The sequence below is a fragment of the Halyomorpha halys genome, unplaced genomic scaffold (genome assembly GCF_000696795.3).
Source record: "Halyomorpha halys isolate HHAL.00 unplaced genomic scaffold, Hhal_1.1 Scaffold196.1, whole genome shotgun sequence".
NCBI lineage: Eukaryota > Metazoa > Arthropoda > Insecta > Hemiptera > Pentatomidae > Halyomorpha > Halyomorpha halys.
In genome coordinates this window covers 385222-406234 of record NW_027115534.1, presented here as the reverse complement: position 1 = coordinate 406234, position 21013 = coordinate 385222, and the positions used below count along the sequence as shown (strand labels likewise).

Below are 21013 nucleotides of genomic sequence, written 5' to 3'. Positions count from 1 at the left end.
TATATTGCTATGAAAGACTTCAATGGTTTATTAATTGCGAATTATTATTGAGTCATATAAAATAATAATTGTTTTACATACCAAAATACTTTGAATTCATATTATTTTCACGACACGATGATATAAGAAAAGTTCATCCTCATACGACAAATATTTTAAGTAAAGATTCGGTCCTGTGTAGTACACAACTATCGTCACCCGGTTGTTGACAAGACATTATGAGAGGACCGTCTGTCCAATTGTCCTCTCTTGTAGAAGTCAGTCAATAGTCATGAATGGACTGAGCATATAAATGCGGTCAGTCTTCTCAAGTTGAAGCGGGTCATGACCTTTGCCCGTGTGTTACTATAAAGGCTACTAAATGGTGGAGTGCTTATAATAAGTAAGTTGGAAATAGTTGTTAGTCAACAAGTTGAGGAATTCGTTTTACCTGAGGAGTAGGGGAAGGAGGCCGAGGTGGGGAGTGGTGGGGATGCCTGGTGAGGGCGGGGCGAGGTGACGTCAGGCCGGAGGGGGCACTCTGATTGGCTGCCGGCAAACATGGCAGGACCATGTCAATCAATAACTGCCCCCGGCACCGGAGAGTGGGGGCAAGGTTTGGTGTAGCCGCCGACCGTCGGTGAGCTAGTCAGTGTATCACGAGCCGTGCTCAAGCGCACACGCATATCATCGTTAGTGAGTGTTTTGGAGTCGCGGGAGTTTTAAGTGTTGTGTTAGTTAGTACTGTACGACAGCCAAGCTGTACGCTCACAGGGAAGACGATATGCTCACCATGGAGACGGACCTGAAGGGGGGTCTGATGGCCCCTCACCATCACGGCCACCCGGTACCCTCCTACGGTAGCCTCGGCTCCCTCGTCCACGGAGGCGTCATGAGTGGACCACCGCCAGCGCCACAGGTACAGCACCATCAGCTGGTACAGCCTCAGCAACCGCAACAGCATCCGCACCACCAGCAGCCAAACAACAACAACAATACAAGTAAGAATAATAATATGGATAGGGTTAAAAGGCCAATGAACGCGTTCATGGTCTGGTCCCGGGGGCAGCGTCGGAAAATGGCACAGGAGAATCCCAAAATGCACAATTCAGAAATTTCGAAAAGGTTAGGTGCCGAATGGAAACTGTTGAGTGAAACCGAGAAGCGGCCTTTCATTGATGAGGCCAAGAGGTTGAGGGCAGTACACATGAAGGAGCACCCAGACTACAAGTACAGACCTAGGAGAAAGACGAAAACATTACTCAAGAAAGACAAGTACCCCCTCACTGCCAGCAGTCTCTTACCCAACAATACTGTCGAACAGAGAGGCCAAACCGGCAACACGGGTGTGCAGCAAGTGGTATCTAGAGATATGTACAACATGCCCAATGGATACATGCCCAACGGCTACCCTTACGATCCGTCTGCTTACCAACAACACACCTATTCCAGCCACATGACCAGCTCTTACCCAAGGTACGACATGTCCCAGATGCACCCCGGTTCAGCTTACATGAACGGCACGGGTTACGGGATGTATGGTGGGACCCCAGGGGCCGGCTCTCCGTACCATTCTTCAATGCAACAGAGCAGCCCCGGAGGAAGCAGCATCAAATCAGAACCGGTATCGCCGTCCTCCCAGGGCATCCACACACCGACCCCTCAGCAGGCGGGGGTGAAGAGAGAGTACTCTGGAACGCCCAACACCGGGGACCTAAGGCAAATGATCTCCATGTACCTGCCGACGGATCCCAACTCAGTGGAGAACCAGCAGCGGCTACACCTTCCCGGAGGATACCCGACGGGTAGCCCAGACACGATGCCTCTAGCCCACATCTAGGGGCAGGACTGCCGCTTCCAGCAGCCCTACGAATACACATTGTGATCCCAGTGCCAACCTGCTAGCAAGCGGCCTCCATTCCAATTGTACATAGATATTCTAAGCCTCTCACCTCCGGCCTAGTCATCCGACTGTACCAAACCACTAAAGACTCAACTATGCCTGTCTCGAGTTGGTAAATATCTTTTTATTCATTTATTATTTTTGCTTTGGAAAGAGATTAGCATCATAGTGACTTTTTAGTGGTTTGATATAGTGATTTGGCCTTGCCAGAGTCCATGCGTGTGCTCAAAGGATACTAGGTCTTTCTTTGTAAATAATGTCGCGTAAGTAATTGATAGTATATATGTATAAATCTCTATGTTATAATCTGTAGGCCATATTATGTTTTTCACTCTTGCCCGTTGTGGACATGTATGCCCGTATTGCGTTATTAGTTTCGAATGAGCACAAGCTTTCATTGAGTACAAATTTAGTGATCACAACGTTTGGCAAGACATTTATAATTGTTTTCTAAAATATTAAAAAAAAAAGAAAAAAAAAAGATCAACCTGTATACAATATAACAGGCACGTTTTAAAAATCGTTCCATAAGAATTTTCATCTAAGTATGTTTCTTACGTAAATTTTATCTAATTATTGTAATAGTATACGTAAATGAACAAAATTATATTTTTCAAGTTTATGAATTTAAATTTTATGTAGAACAAATCGGGCCTATGTGTCGGATTAAACCATTGTTGATGTATGTACCGAAAGTATACGACATTGTCCAAAGACAAGCGATGTTGATATTGTAAGATTTTTTTTTAATTAAGAGAAATTGTAATTTATAAATTTTTACCGATGTCGGGAGTGTTTCTCCTACTGTGTCTTGTATTTATTCTAAACGTCATTCTGTATAGTGTACAGTAGCGCAGGAAACTTCACTTGTTATATTTTTTTCAAATTGTACAAATCAAATTTCCTATGCTATTTTATGTACAGTGAGTGTCATATAGTCAAGGGCTATAATTATGTGAATATATAAATATAATATAAATAAGTTTATATCATCTATATTTTTGTGTTTTCATTTCTGTCTCATATATCCGTCCGACAAGTGAGCCTAGGAGAGGGACTTTAATGGTTGGTTAGGCAGATAACAGCTCTCTCCTCTGGCTCTGTCATTTCCCTCACAAATGCCTGCCTTTACTCTTATAATCTATTTCCCCAGTGGCAGGTGCCACAACTCTCATTAAATTAATGTCAACACATAACTTGATCAACAATTACCGTCGGCTATGAATGTTAACAATAGTTTGATTTGTTTGCTCATATTTGTGTTTATAAATAACATATCAATGGTTTTACTAAGAGCAATTTTTGTGATTAGTAACTTAAATTAGTAATTGACTCTGGTAATTTTTTTTTAATTGGCAAACGGTTGGTAGTATTTGTAGCCGCTTTGTAAAATGAAAAACAAATACAAACAATTTCAATCAATTCAAGATCCAAGAATGAAGGTTTTTCTTTGTAATACTTTAAACAAACATAACAAAATTATAAAAGCTTGCATAAAATAACCCCTCCCCCCAAAAAAATATATATAAATAACTGAACTGATTTTACAGTATTATCGTTTTAAGCTCAAGTTCGCTTATTATATTTGACTGATTATATAAAATAATATATAAGTTTATTTATTATATTTATTAAATTTTGCTGATTTCAGAGTTTTACTTTTAAAGCTCAAGATTATTCATTATTCTTAATAATCCTGTTAACTTGATAAATGTAATTTTAATTTACATCAATATTATGTATGCTTAAAAATTTCATTCAAAAATTTCTGGCAAATATTGATTACTTTAATTAATGATCTGGATGAAATAGTGATTATGTCTTTATCTCTAATTGTATTCTTTAAAAACATAATACAATATGCAAAAATAACTATCCCTGATATTACTGATCTAAAATGTCAAATGTCAAGTATTTTAAATTAATATTAAAAAAAAACAAAGGTGAGGTGTTACACTACAACTGCGTGGAGAAGTTAGCTGAGGGATGGGGCTGGGATTTATACCCCTGTTTACACTTTGGAAGCTTAGGTTAACATGGTAAGTCATCAGGTCTTAACATATTCAGCATGCTCAACCATTTCGTCTTCTTCACACCTTGTAGACATCTTTTTTGTTGTAGCTTTTTTGTTTGTTTCTCTTCCTTACAGTTTTTTTTTTCTTGTTTATATATATTTTTTCTTCTTCACCCCTCCTTATCTGATCTCACCTTTCAGACCCTTATAAATAATTCTTCCTCACACTTTCACTTCTTTTTTGATCTGCATGAATCGTATCTTTAGTAGTTTGGGCGATCGGGATCAATCTGTATTTATTTATTTTTAGGAATAAAGGTGGTAAATTAAAATGATATAACTTAACACCGTTAAACATTTAGCGTTATTGAACGGTTTTCCTATGTTATTATCAGTTATCTTCAGAATCTTATATGATCTTAACCCAGCTAGATCAAAGACTGACGCCACTATATGATCTTAACCAATATATGATCTTAATCCAGCTAGATAGAAGACTGACGCCACAAAAACATCGGCTAGACAGCGTAGCAAGCACAGCTGAGTATATATGTGTATTCCGGTAACTTGTTTCAACTCCGACTTCGTTCGATATAACTATTATTATCATCAGGAATTTTTTTCCTTCTTATTGATTATCTATAATATTAAGAGTTATAATGCTAACTTTATTATTGATAATAGGCATACCGGTGAATCTTGGAGTAATTTTCAAATTCAACTAAAACATTTAATTCCGTTTAAAATAAAAGAGCCCTCAACATTTCATTATGTTGAATTTACATAAATGATTATTAAATTAAATTATTTATTTATAACATCTTTTCATTAAATAACTTATAATGCATACAATTTTGTGATTACAGTATTCTTTAATCTAAAAGTCTAAGTTATGTATTTGATTACAACGCATCAAATGATAAACAATTTATAGTTTATAAACTTTATTTCAATTGACAAATGATTATTTAGTTTCGAGGTTAGGGTGTCAGAGAAAAAAAGATAATTGGTTTCCGTTGTAAAAATAAAGTTGTCTGTGTTATACGTTAGTAATGGCGGGATGTTTAGTAAAATGGTTTTTTAAAGATTTTTCTTGTTCAATAACCGTTAATGAAATATTATTCAAATTTTTATTACTTTTAAAAATTCATTTTAATTGTATTTACATATTGTTTTAAGTAGTTATGAAGATTCATTGGACTTACTCAAATACATTTATTTATTTTACAATAAGAACAACATATTTCAGTATTGATGCTAGATTTCTTTTTTTTTTTTTTTTAATTTTAACTATTTCTGTTGTTTTAATTAAAATAAAAAAAATATATACTTCTTTTTATTCTAATCCACTGAAATTGTTTTTAAATTTGTGATTGATGTGAAAAATATGATTTTCAATGCATAATGTTAACAATTAAGGGTTCGGATACATTTACTATTGGAATTAACCAGATAACCAGATAATATCTCTAAATGATGATTAATTTAATTATCCTACTATTTAATAATTTAATTTCTATTGTCGTTTTTATGTATCATTTTAGTAGGTAATTATTTATTCATATTTTTAATTATACGTAATTTTTAATATATTAATGTATTAATGCAGCTTATTAGATTTGTTTTTGCATTTTGAATTCTTGTATTTCTTCCTTTTAAAAAATTAAATAAACAATGACACTTCCGTATCTTGTAAACCGTAACAAATATACTTAAAGGAACAGGTTAATTTAAAATAATTTCGCGATTAAAACTCAGTTTCAGCTCTAATGACAACGTATCTCACCAATGCGCCATTCGTATCTTAAAAATAGAAGTTTAAATATAAAAAATAAGGTTCGAAAATTATTTTTCGTATTTTGACGCTTAATTAATTAACTTGTAGGTTAAGTATAGTAAATTTTTAAAAAAATATGTATAATATAATAAATTAATAAATAATATTTTGTTGCAATGTTATAAATTATGATATATTTTTTTTATAATGTTTTTGTTCCCTTTTATATTAATTATGTTTTACATACATATATATTAGCTATTATATTTTTTATCTTTTATTTCAGAAACATATCTTAGCATATTAAATAAAAGCATTCTGTTTCTTTAACAACTGATTATGGCATAATATTGAACAGCTCATAATTCGGTATATTCACAATTAAACTTATATTTTTTTCAAATATTTTCTTTTAAACTAATTTTTAATCTACCTTCGAATGATTTCCCAACTCACCAAATGCCTGAGACGTACTCCCAGAAATTTCCTGAACATTTTTTTGAAAACTTAACTCTACACTTAAGTTGATAAGCTATTTCGAATATAATAACACCATTGAATAATGTTTTGTGACAATTTTTATAGTTTAAATTAGGTTTGGAAATTTTCAAACTTTTTGAGATTTCATATTATTAGAGGATGACACCCTTCCTTTCGTGAATGATATTTCTGATTAATTTTTTTTTTCATATTTAAACAGCTATGCTCATAATTAAGAATATACACAATCAAACTTTTTTTTATAGAAAACCAATTATTAATAAATTGTTTAGTGAATTGGTTAATATAAAATTAAATGTATCTGTTAAATAGCAGTTAGGTTTCAATACTCCTTTTTTTTAAAAAGGAGGTACTAACAAATTTGGTACCGGTGATAGGAGCAGTACGAGCATTCTAAAATACTAACTATTAAGTTTTCTAGGACTATTAAAGTTGGCATGAAGTCGAAAGTTAACTCTTATAACTTTCAATATCAGTGTTTTAAATATTTTTTATATATTTGAGGCCTTCAGTTCCAAAACCAGTAAAGTCTATTTTCAATTTTTTTATTTTAAATAAACCGTTTTGGTACATTACTACCACAAAGTAAAATTATTTATTGCAAAAACATTTAGATCACATCGAACTTGACTGTCATAGGAAGAAATTCCGGGGATAATATAGTATCAGAACTATTAATTTAAAAAAAAATAATAATTTGAAAACGACTGGTTTTAGGAAATTAACGCTTAAGTATTTAAAAAATGCTTTAGACACCGATGTACACCGTAATTTGAGTTAATTTCAAGGGTTCTTACTAAATCTAATAACAACATATGTTAGTTTTCCAGTATATTCATATTATTTCTATCAGGTGAACCAGCAGAAGCAAAACACCGGAAAATCATATATGTATTAATAAATACTGAAGCTAATTTGCTATATATCAGGTACATTTAATGTTGAACCAATTAATTCATTAAACGGTAGATTAAAAATTGGTCTAAATGATTAAATATGAAAATCAACAGATAAAAAAAAACGCTATATCAAGAATGGCAACACAGAAGAGGGGAGTGTCCTTCCCTAATAATTTGAAAATATTGAGAAAAGAGCAAAGTTAAAGGAATAACCAATCTCCAGTAAGTTAGGTAATCTGGTCAAAGTAATTGGGAATTTTCAGTTTTTGTACCCTCTCTCTTCATTAAGTTTTTACATCTACGTCCCTAGCTTTTTTATTTAAAAGTAAATTAAAGAAAAGAATATTTTCTCTTGATCATCTGTCTCAATAAATAAAGGTTTAAATTATTTTTTCAGTTAATTATAATATTATTACTGTCGTTTAAATAATAATTTGAAACTTTAAAGTAAAATTAGCAATTAAAAAGTAATTAAAAAAATGCAAAAGAAATGTACATGGAAAGTTGTGGAGGCATTTCTTATTTTTAAGCAATTACGAGCTGCCCAAGAAACATTAAAGATTAAAATAATTTGTTTACATACTTTAAAGTTTAATTTTGATAACACTAACACTTAAAAAACCAGATGTAGTAGTTATAAAAATATACAATCAGTCTAAACTAGTAAATAAATGTATGCGTTAGTTTATAATTCGTAATGTTGTTTGTTTTTATGCATAAGCTTTGTACACTATTGTTGTTTTGTTATGTTTTTTCATGTTTACTGGATGGGCCTTGAATTCGGCCGCGTAATAGAATTAAATTTAGGAAATAATTTTCGATATCAGTACTTATGTTTGAATTCAATGAATCAGATATCCGTTGTATTAAATTAAGGTGTAGAAAAAATAATAAACAAAGTTTAAGAATCAATAAAATTAAAACGTATTGAAACAATAATAATCTTTTAATTAATACTAGATAAATGGGTTGTTTTTTACTTCTCTAGCTTTTACAAAGAAAACTCTTATATTTTCAATGTTAAGCTCTAAATATTAAATTCTGTATATTTCTTATTTAAACTAATAGTAATTATGATTTCATTTTTTAATAACTATTTTAGGTATATATAAATATAATTATTTGAGATAAATTTATAACGTGAACATTTTGCCGTAAATTGACCGTTATAAGCCAAAAGGTCCCCCTCGTTGTGTGCTAGCTCCCCTAAAGCTGTTAACGGTTGGTGGTGGATCACCCCTCACCATAGGAGCATACTCACGTTGCCCCAGCCCCATGAATGCCGATCATTCTAATCATCTGAGGTTTCCGCATTGATTACTCATTGAGAATGAATTTGTCTCATGTTGACACCTGTGTACCAACGGGACTATTATAACCGCCATCTGCTCAAGTTAATGCGTCCTTAATCCGTTTCAAGGATACTAACATTAATTATAAATAAAACAGTTATATACGTCGTTTAATACAATATCAATGATAATAATATTGAATTTATTGAAAACATTTAAATATCTATGATCTAAAACATTTCAAGCGTCCAATACTTCATATGTCTTTGATGCATAGATCACTTAAATATGTTTTAATTTTCAATTAGCAAATTATTTTAATTTTCAAAAACTAACGAAGAATTACAATACGGAACCACGGACATATGTAATTATTATTATTTTTTAATTTTTATTTAATGTATACATAGTTAGTATAATATAAACTAAGTAATTAGAAGTTTATTAACTTATTGTAGATATTTATAGAATAAAATGGTGGCCTTAGCAAGGCCCTTCTGCGCCCTTGGAGTTTGGAAAATCTGGGTCCTGCACTATTTCATAAAATTTTATTAAAATTGTTTGTTGTTTAATTTTGAACATTATATACTATATTATAAACATTTCTTCCATCAACGTGAAATTGTTATCGCTTGATGATTGCACCAGTTTTTAGAAAAAGGAGAAAAGGGAATTTTCCGTTGTTAATTTTGTGCCCTATTTGTTCCTGAGCGTGGGAGGAGGGGAGAGGGGTACATTAGGTCTCTGGCCAGAGTAGTAGATAACTTTGTTGGCAAACTTTTCGACCTTCATTGCAGCACTTTGTCAAATACATAACATTGTACCTAAACCACAGTATGACATATCGAAAATTATATACAAATTAACTGTGTAAATTAAAATCATATGGAAGTTGAAATAAATAGAATAAAATGTTAATAACTGATACCGTAGTGAATAAAATTTATAAAATGTATTTTTGTAGGACTATGGTACGGGTACTAGGAGGTACAAAAGTAGTTGAAAAACTGCTTTATTATTTTTGTACCTTTTTTGACACACTATCATTTTGCTACAGTCTATTCATGTAAGGAGCTATTAACATTTCTAAACGTAATAATTATCAGTTATTCATATTTTATTCTATTTATTTCAACTTCTATCTTCTTTTAATTAATACATTTTAAATGTTCATTATATATAATTTTTTGCATGTTACATTACAGTTTGATAATAGTCCACTGTGAATCTTTTTATTTAGCTTTGATGAAGACCTGCATTGTGGGTATATCGTCGCTTAAGATGTGAGTGTATTTGTTCAAAAATATCAACACAATTTCCAAACTATTAAAAAATTAACTTGTTATTGTTAGGCACATTTACAACATAGATAAATCTCATATTTCGAAGGATATATAAATTTTTTTTTAGTTCGATAATTCTTCAGAGATGACTCTAGAAAGCTTCGTTAATTTTATCTTTTATTTTATATTTTAATAGCATTTAGATTAAATGACGAAGTGTTGAAGTCCAGGCATCCTCCTATATATGGCCAGAATTTACAAGGGATCATGGGGAAATTTCCGGAAATAAAATATCCTTTAATTTGCTAAAGAAGCTTTGATTAAGCAACTATTGAAACGTACAGCCATTGACTCTGTAATGAGCAATGACTTAAAAATAATCTGCCTTGAACTAACGGAAAATCCAGAGGATTAATCCGTGATATAGGTAGGGGTATAGTGAATACTTCTACAATGGAACTTTATAAACAAAATTCACATAGTCATTATATTTATTGTTTATAATTCATATTCCCTATTATTTCCTATAAAAACATCATTCAAGTTAATTAATATTTTGAATTTCAACTGTCTCTGACGTGTCCAATATTTAGCTACAAACATAGTAACTGACTTTATAAACTAAATAACTAAACCAATTCTCAGTTAGTTTATGTTTATCTTTATAGTTATTATTGGTTATTTTTTCGATTTTTAAGTAGTTGGAAGGAGGATCGCAGCCTTTTTTTTTTATTTATTTATTTTAAGGCACCAACCATGCATGGGGTCATTGTTGCCTTAAATTAATAATTTGAGACTTCTGTGCTGTACCCTTGACCACACACTGAACGGGTGCAAGGGTCTGGATTCCTTTAGATTATAGATTATATTGAAATGTGAAACTATTGCAGCATGGGGACATTGCAACATGAATTTGATTTTTATGGTACAGTATCGAATGAGTGGAATAACTCAAAAAGCATTTTGACTGAATGCTCGGCGAATGTGTTAACAGTCGAAATGTGTTAACAGTAAGTGGTGTTCCGCAGGTTTGGCAGAGATGTGGAGGATCGCGGGCCATAAAATAATTGTGGGTTAGGCCATAGCCTTTTATCCACTAATTTTAGTGAGCTACTGAGCTTTATCATTGATTTGTCTACCTTGTAGATTATAGTTTTAGATTTTACAATAGGAAATTTTGTCTATAAACCAAATTTCTGCCAATCAATCAATTTTTGTCTGTTGATAGAATTTAGTCGATTTTCTGTATGTTATGGTGAACATATCCAGGAGTCAGGTTTTTTTATTTTTTTATCAGATGTAAATTTACGGTTTCGTCAAAAGTTCAACAATTATATATATTTATGTAGATTAAATTATACAATTTTAAAGGTAATATCTTAAGATAAAAAAAAAAACTCCTTCTTTGTACATTTAATTTATTTCTACTCACAATATGATAAAATTTGACTAAAATTTTCTCTTGTATGCTGGGTTGGTCCTTAATATATACAAAGGAAAAAATAATAAGTACCTATCATTCTTTCTAAATTTATCCTTGGTTTTATGACATGTTAAAATTATTTTCATTTTTTTTTTTTTTTTTAACAAAATTTGGCATTGTTTAGTATCTCAGATGCTACCTGAAAACCTGATATTCACAAAAGTTTTAGTGTTATTGAAGATGTTTAAGGTAATTAATGGGGTAAATATGGTAAACAAACAACGTTTGAATTATAGTTTGATTACTTTGAGTTAATTTTTCGTCATATTAAAGATTTAAAAAATATTATAACAAGACTTAATTTTTATAAGACTGCAATTATTTTTCTCTTGTATTTATCTTGACTTAATCGTAATATTTTTGTCCATATCAATATAAGTGTCCATAATATATATATAACGAAAAGAGGAAAATAACTTATTTATTTATGCCGACGTTTCGACCTGATTTTCAGGTCTTCATCAGGTTCTCAGTTTAGCAGAAATCTCTGCCTACAACTCCCTGACGAAGACCTGAAAATCAGGTCGAAACGTCGGCATAAATAAATATTTTTTGTTTATTTATGTTGTTTTTTGCTGACCGCACCCCCCCCCCCGACCATCTTCTCCAATCAAGTAATATTTTAGTAATTTGATTTTTATTTGTCTTCTTTTACATTCTTGTTTATTAGCTTTGAAATACTTTCACAAAGTTTTTTCTGTGCATTGCATGAAAACGTGTGGTTTCTGTCATGGAAATATGGAGGAGTCAGCATATAAGAAAAAATAAATACAAAATGTAACTTATCTTAGTTGTTAATCTTTTCTGAGTCCCATTGTTACTTTGCTTATTTTCAGCATCGATTATTAGACAGGTATACTTATATCTCTGTCACTTAGGTTTTTTTAAAAGTTTCTTCACTTATATCTATGTTACTTTGAATCGTACTCCTTATTCACTTTTTTTTTTTTTTTTTTAAATATTTATACTTACCTCCTGTATTATTTTTTCATTTTTTAGACCTATGATGGCCTTATAAGTTGGGCTGAACCATTAGCAACAATTCATAAAAACAATAAGTCATGGCTGAATCCTGAATATTTTCTCAAGAAATATAAACGTAACACAGGATTAATTATATACATAAATGCTATATTCTTTGACAGCACCGGTCTACTCAAATTTTGTTTCTGGGTTCTACTTATCAAATTTGGATTCATTCCAGGTAGCTATCAAATGAAAAAATAGCTAGCTATACCAGATCAATTTTTCTGTTGATGAAACTATAGCAGTTTTTTTTAATTTAAAGCAAAAGTAGCGTATTTTTTTTCAATTATTACTAAGCAACTTAAAAAATGCAAAATATAATTTATATTTTGTGAAATATTCATTAAATAGAATGAATTTGAAGTAATTTAATTAGCTTTCATTTCAGCCTAAAACGGAGTGTTTAGGATCAATGACTCTCTTAGATGGCTGATAACCAAAAATTTGAAAGACAAGTTTAAGCTTTACTTGTTATCTTTTTATTTAATTTGAATAAATAAGGTAATACAAACCGGGTGTTTAGAATACGAATAATTTATTTCATAAAGGTATTTTTTATTATAGTTTAAAAAACATAAATAATTACCACTTGGAATGTTTGCGTTTTTAGTATAATCATTTTTTCAAGTTCTATTCACTCAATTCATCTTGCTGTTTTATACTATTTATTAAAACTATACAAAATTAATAACTACAGCTCGAACATTTGTTTTCAAATTTCTTTTTCACAAATTCCACATATCAATATTTGTGGTTGTTCTCCATTTTTAAGAGGATATTTTGTTCTTACATTGAAGAAAATTTTATCTACTTTAAAAGACAAACTCTATTTTATATTATCTAACTAGCAATTCTACCAGCGTAAAATACTACAATTAATGTTTGTCGTGGAGTCGAGTGTGTGTGAGGTACTTACTACCTATTGAAAACAACTGGAATGTAAATAAAAAGAAAAGTAACTAAAAAAAATCAAAATTATATTTTTTTTAACAATGATCCGGTTTTTAAAACATTGTAATATTAATTAGAAACCAATATCTGCCGGAGTAATTTAAAAAATGCATGACAGCGCGCATAGTTCTAATCTGCAATGCAACGTCTCTGTTGTAATATGAGGAAAAACATATATTTTCGGTAAAACTGAGATTTTTAAGAGATCAATTGTGAAATTCAGAATTAGTGTAGATATTTATAATTTTTTCGTCCAACTGTAAAAGGAGAAGTTGTTTATAAATTTGACGGCTTAAAAAAAAAAATGTATAAATAATCGAATTCAAATTCATGCCTTATTATTATGCCTTAAAAAATCACTTTTTGCATTTCTATAGGAAAAATTGAAATGTCTTCATTATTCGAAATTGTGTTTGCACCATATTTTACTAAGTAGTTAACATTTTCAGAGTTATATCCCATTTAGGAAAACTGAAATGTAAATAAAACTGAGAAAAGTTTTTTTTTATTGATTAAAAAAATTACATCCAATATGTTTTGACCAGTTGGTAACATCTTTCGGTCGGTAAAAAAATAACAAATAAAGTGATAGGCATTAGTTAAATGTAATTATTACAATTTTGACTATTATGGCGTTGGACTACTATTTTTTTGGGTAAATGCGTACGATATGAATTGATCTCAAGTGATATAACTAATAATTCAATTAGCAGCTACTAAAATGAAAATAATAACAAAATAATAATTATTAAACAAATTAAATAAAACGTAATAATAAAAATAACTGAAAGGACTTTGAAGTGAATAATAATACTGCCAATTTACAATTAATGAATTAATGTAGTAATGAGATAAAAACAAAATGATACTGAATATAATAGAAATAAGGATCCAGTAATACCTAAATAAATAATATCTATTACTAAGTATACACATACAAGTTACTGCAAAATAATCAAAATTATATTTTTTTAAAACTCTCTGGTTTTATAAACATTGTGATATTAATTAGAAACACATATCTGCCGGAAAAATTTAAAATTATGAAATTATTCATCTAAAAAACTAATAAATTTACAAAGTTATTTTCTCAATAAATATATGCTGCTTGAAAGGGAGGATGTCAGTAATAAGCGATTGACAGACAAATAATTTAGTGAGCATAGAGATAAAAAACAAGGCAAGAAAATTCTCAAAAGATCTGCTTGGCTTAAATCTCATTACAATTTAAATCATTAAGCACCAATTTTAAAAAAATTGGAATAAAACAAAAAAAAAAGCCATTCTTAAGTTAAATATACTCTAATTATGACAAAAAAAAAAGAAAAATACATCACTGGTTAAAAATTTAAGCGAAAATTTTTAAATTATGCTATTGTAGACTGTGCCATTTAAGACTGACTCTAAATAGCAAAATATAATTTAAAAACAAATATTTAACTTTAACAATATTATTCTATAAGATTAAGGGAAAACATGAACAAACAACCATTGTTTATTGTAGATCTGTAACTTTTTTTTTATAGACCACCAATATAATCAATCCATCCATGATAATCAATTATAAGTAATATTTTCTTAAATAAATGAAAGCATATCTTAATAATATCATTTTGTTTTTACAAAATGTTATTTTGTTATTCCCTTAAGAGGAGGTACCTAATTCGTATAAATAAAAAATATTAAGGTATGAATAGAAACATTTTTTTACTTATTATGATTTTTTTTTCCATTCAATTATAATGCAAATATTTGTTTTGTTGTTTAATATTTTAAACTAGCCGAAAGTTTTTATTTATTTATTTTGAAACGCATTTTTCTTCAAGAGTTTTGTTTTTAGAAGTGCAAGAAGCGTGACGGGCAACAGCCAATATCTCAGCTCGTAACCACTCAACTCTCAAATTACTTCGGACGAATTATAAATGCAGAGGCACGTTTTATGAAATAGTCATCCTTTGTTGTTTTCCATATTTAATGTTATCTTAATTATTAATGCAACATTGGCCATATATTACTTTTTCTATTTCGTATTTTCTCAAGAAAATACATATTCTCTTAATAATACAAATGTTAGATTATTAATAGTGTATTGGTAAAATTATATATTGTCATAAAATATTAATCAAACGATTAATTTAATTAAATAAATTATTAATTTTTACTTATTATAGCGGGTATCGATCTAGGATGTTTTTTTTTATTGCATAAATATATAATACACAGTATTTACCAAATTTTTTTGAAATGCCCCCTTATACAACAGTTTTATAGATACTAATTACATTGAACAAAATTACTCTCTTTTATATTTTGGTAAAACTAACTGGGGGGAGAAAAATTATTGAATTTGAATAAAATACATAGCATTGAGTAAAATGAAATACATATCATTGATTACACATACATTAATATGTGTTTATATCTATGGATTGTAGTTTAGTGTAATTTCCTATTTCTGTGATTAGAGACCCCTCATTAACCCAATAAGTTGGGGCAAGACCGAAAGAAATTATGTGTCAGTTTATATGTGTTTTCCCATACGGTTTCTATATTTAATTCAGAGTGAATTTTAGATATTCTAGTGTAATATGAATAGTTATTAGTAATTCTGAGGCAAAGGTTTGTAATGCTTAAGATTTATTTTTATATTGGTTGAACTAGTAAAGCTCCATATGGGGGTAGGCATGAGTTAAGATGAGTCTTAGTACCGCTTTGTATAATATTAATTTATTTCTACTGGATAATTTTGATTTTTGTATTAAAGTATCGGTAAATGCCAACTGAAATAAAGATTGGTTTGATAAAAATGACTGAATGAGGAATATTAAATATTTTAGAGTATATTTAGAAAATAATATTTTTAAATTTAATTAACATCTAATCCCTTCTTTAATTAGTTTCATTCAATTAATTCAAGCAAGTGTATGATAAATGTTTAATTAAAAAAAAATAACTTAGTGATTACCTCTGGGGGGACAGATTTATTTTAAAAACGCATCTAACAAAACCTTCTGCTTAATGAATCCAAAATGGCCGTTTAGTAACCGAAATGTGGCCGACAAATTGAATAATAAATTTTCTGTCAATATTTATGACTGCATTAATCTTTTATGTGTAAAGCAAGAAGATATTATGTTATTTATCTATTATGTTAAACATTAACCATGTTTTAGAAACATTATGAAAATATTAAAAATCAAAAATGAATAGTATTTATTCTTCAATTTTAGTCATTAATTACATTTTACAAAAACCTTATAGAAATTACTAAAAGTAAGATATTACTGGGTTCAAAGGTAATGATTTGGGTTAATTTTTAATTGAATTAATAATTTTAATTGAATTATATTGTTTTCCTCCACATCGGGAGTCTTGTTAGAAAATCACCTGGTTAAAATAGTTAATTTTATTTATTTACACTTTTTTCAATTTATTTATTGCTATTTATAACTGTATTTAAATAAAAATACATAAAGTAAATTTGATGTAAAACCAAAATGGAGTGATACAAACATTTAAAGAAATCACCCATTGGTAGCAATCTAATCATATTTCTTCCCTAGAAGGTCTCCAGGCCATCTTCTATTCAGGAGCCTTGGAGGATTGTCAGGAAGGTTAGAAATTACAGGGTTTTGATGGTTAGAGAATTTATAATGGAATGAATGATATCTGGTTCGGGCTATTTACACCTTAATCCAACATTTTATGTTTTTTATTTATTTTTTATCTTCATGTTTTTCTATTGCATTCTGTCATATTTTGAGACAATAGTAATATGGATGATAGAAGACATTCACATGATATAAATTAAATGATTGCAAAGTAAGAAATAGAAGAGGAAGAAAAATAATAATAAATAAATAAATAAATACAAAAAATGAAATAAAATAATATCTTAAGAGCAATCATTCTTATTCGAAATATTTAGATTCAGTCTTAGGAACTCCGGACCGAGCTCCCCTCCCCCACTTGATGGGGGAAACGGCAGGGCTGCAGAAGATCCCAGCGTTTGTCTCTCAACCGCGTCGTTGCTATTAAAAAGGAGTGGAGGATAAATGAGGCCGCTGGACGCAAACGCTTAGGACTTGAGTTTGAAACTCAAAAACTTTTTGATTTGACATAAATGTTATATGACTGATATTCTTTGTCTTTTTTCTTGAGTTTTTGTACCATCTGATTAATTTGTTTAGTTGTAACAACCAACTGTGATTGTCTCATTACATGTCAATAGGGTAAACACATAACTAGAGCCGAAATAACTCAATCCAAAAGTTTCTCACGGTTTTCGAATTGAAGGTTGTATCAATTTCACGATATTATTCGACAGTTAGATGATTTGATTAGAATAAAATTAACCACTTGAAAACATTTTAATATCATTATTAGAGTTTATTGAAGGAGGGAGGGGGAGTAATTCCTGTAATTGTAAACGTTGTTTTATTCCGACTCGGTCACAATTGGGTTGTTAAAGAGACCCCCGAACTATCTCATAGGTTAGGGTAATGAGTTGAGCCTTGAAGTTTAGGACAATGGGCTCTTGAAGAAAAAATCACTTCATTCTGTCCACGAAACGAATTATCACATCATTTTCTCGGTTTGTTATGTGTAGAGTCTCTACTTCATGAAACTGAAACATTACCCGCAGTTAGTTTCCGAAAATCTTAAAAAAGACAAAAAAAAAAAAAGGAAAGCAATGCTGCGTTATTAAGAAATAGAGACATGTTTAGTTAGTAATTTGAGACATCACTTTCCAATATCTTTTTATCATTTATCACAAACCATGAAAAATTATGGCAATACTGGAGGATCAAAATAGACAAATCGCTCTACATTGTAAACCAATGACATCTTGCCTAATGGTAAGTATTCTTTAATAATATTCTAGTTATCCCTATCTAGTGAGATCTTATAGTACACTCCTAGAAAGGTAGGGTTGCCTGACCCTATATATTCCTAAATCTGTATTGGACGAATAATTTTGCTGTCAATGATCGTCAAATGTTTATGTGCCAAATATGAAAGCAAATTTCAGAAGAAAATATTCGCCAAGGCGTATTGGACCAGTCTGGACAAAAGTTTGGCCTTGTCCTGAGTTTGCGATGATGAGAAACTGCTCGTTTTTTTCGGACTACTTCTAGAAGCTTCAAACTCAAAGAATTTTTACTTTTGAAGTCAATTCATTAAACTCTTATATGCTATTGATGTATGTTATTGAGCCACTATTGCAAGAAATGGAAAAAAAAAAAATTATCATTGTTGATAAATAAAATGAAGTTCTAAACCTTCTTTGATTTAGTTAGTTTACTTATAAACATTTTTAGATCTAAATCTGTCAAATTCAATTTAGTAAACGATCGTAAGACATTCGCATTTAATAGTCATTTGCTATAAATTACTAGTTTACTATAAGAAGCTGGTATACATGACTATAACAAAGGGCTTTTTGGATTTTGATTTTGGAGTTGATTTTTTGTGTCTTAATTAACCTTTAAATTCCTGTATTCATTGATTAAATTCTCAATATCATTCATTTTTATGTCATCTCCAGTATATTGCAAAATATTACATAATCATTACGTATTTTTCCATTATAAACATGACAACCACACAAATCTAATTGTTAAAGAAGAAGTATATTTATTTCTGTTTTGTACAATAGCTGTGAATCTCATTATAAATGAATATAATATTATTGAACTTTCTATAAACCTTTTTAGCATATTCGTTTATTATTTAATACACAATAGTTTTTATTATCTACTTTTTCCTTGTTCACTGAATTATTTAACTTTCTGACTGCTAAATCATTAATGGACATTTATTGGATTTTAAAAATATTTGTATCTGTGATTGCTGCATTAAAGGAATTAGGGCCAAGAATACTTAATAATTCTTAAGAATTACGGGATTAAAAAAATTTTCCTTTGACATAATAATGTTTTAGATAAAAAAAAATTTAGGAAGATTTATTTTTATTATTTAATTATTATTTATATTTGTAGAAAACATTTTTTTTTCAGGACCAGTAATTGTTTTATACGTTCCAATCTATTTTATAAAAATAAACACTAAGATAATAATTTCAAATAAAACTAATTTTATAATACAGTACACTCTTATACCCTACATTTTAGATTAAATCTTTTTACTAGCTTTATATGATAATTTTGTTTTGTAAATATATATATTTAACTTCTTAGTGTAATACTTTTAATATATTTATATTCAACATTTGATTCTTTACTTAATATTAAATGTTCAAAGTTGGTTGTTCGTTTAATATTATTATTGTTTATTATTATTATTGTTTAGGAAATATTTTTGGTTTATAAAAAAAGTAAAAATTATTAATTTTTTTATTTAATAGCTAAATAATGATAGTCGTTTTAATTTCAGTTATTCTTATCAACTATTGTAAAATAAAATAATAAACGGACTTATTTTGTTATTCTAATTTATTAACTTGATATATTATTGCATATTTTTTCACTTTCTACTTTGTACAACTGATTCGTTTCTGAACAAAAGTTTTTAAAATAGATAAATGAATATTTTTTTTTATCTTTCACATTTTATATTAAAAACAATAATATTACAGCATATTGTATTTTTATGTTTAAACTATACAAATTTAGTTTGTTACAATTTTATAATCATCAGATATTGTAATTACAATTTTAATTAATTAATTAATTTACTAAGTACTAGTAAAAACGTATTATATATGATATGTTGTTAATTAGTTTTCTTTAAATTATCCTTTCATTCAATTTTGAGAATTTTTAATTATCTCTAATCACTTATACAAAACAGTTCACACCTCATGATAAGAAAATAAAGAAAGTTTAGAATATTCTCATGTCATAAAATAATACTAATTTATTCAAAACCTTTTTTTATTTCATTAAAATTTACCATAATATATTGCATTTTCCATTATCAATCATATTTCATATTTATCATGTCTTTAACATAGGTACTTAACTTATAGGAACATAAAAAAATATTTTATTCCATATAATTAACAATATATTCAAAAATTTTAATTATATTATCCCAACCATTATACATAAGAAATTTTAAGATGTACTGGACAGATTTGGCAGCAGACACTGCAAAAAGTAGTCGTTCATTCCTGCACTGGCACGTCGAGTTTTCTTCAGCAGCTTCCACCACGTCAACAAAAACGCCATCTGTACTCGACCGTGTGTACTTACCTGCTCGATTAAAGGCATTCACAGCGTGAGTTTATTTTATTATATATATTTTTATAATTGTTGAGTTATATTTTACAGGATTCGTTTTTATGAGTAGTAATTAGTTTCAAAATTTTCTTGGCAGTTCAAAGTAGAACAATGATCATTTAATTTAAAATAATTGCCATAGATCTTTTTAAGTACAATAGCTAGGTTAAATGGAAGGACTGTATAAACCAATGTAATTGAAAATGATTGAATAAATTAATAAAATTAACTTTTAAATATATTTATCAAAGAATAAAATAAATATGCTCATAAAAATGTTTAGAAAACCTGAACAAAAAAAAAGAAGGATATTTGGCAAAATAAAGAAATGATTTAAGTGAAATATCAAAGCTCGGTGGACCATTAATTAAATGTTAAATTTAATGAAATATTTATTGCCTTGATCCTCAGCCATACTTCTTCTTGGGTAGATTTGAACCTTGAACCTTTCGAAGAATAGAAGCTGAGTTGACCAAGAATATGGAAAAGTTTTCTAATTGCAAATCCTAAAATTATATAAAAAGTGGTAGATAGATTATTAGAAATATATATCATGTTGGGACTTTTCACTGTAGTTAAATATAATAACAAAACATTATAGGCACTCTTACATAAAAATATCATAGAATAAAGTTTCATAGCGTTCCGACATTAGAAAACA

The 21013-nt window shown here is 29.1% G+C and overlaps 1 protein-coding gene across 1 annotated transcript; it reads left to right on the top strand.

The window, feature by feature from the left end:
• The first annotated feature begins 595 nt into the window (after nucleotides 1-595).
• Nucleotides 596-2880, top strand: SoxN (SoxNeuro). Its single transcript, XM_014418464.3, has one exon. It carries the CDS (start codon nucleotides 764-766, stop codon nucleotides 1817-1819), a length of 1056 nt encoding a protein of 351 aa, XP_014273950.1. The 5' UTR covers nucleotides 596-763; the 3' UTR covers nucleotides 1820-2880.
• Nucleotides 2881-21013: the final 18133 nt, after the last annotated feature.

Bases quoted from the DNA above. Each gene is read 5' to 3' on its own strand.
- SoxN (XM_014418464.3), top strand. From the start codon at position 764: ATGCTCACCATGGAGACGGACCTGAAGGGGGGTCTGATGGCCCCTCAC.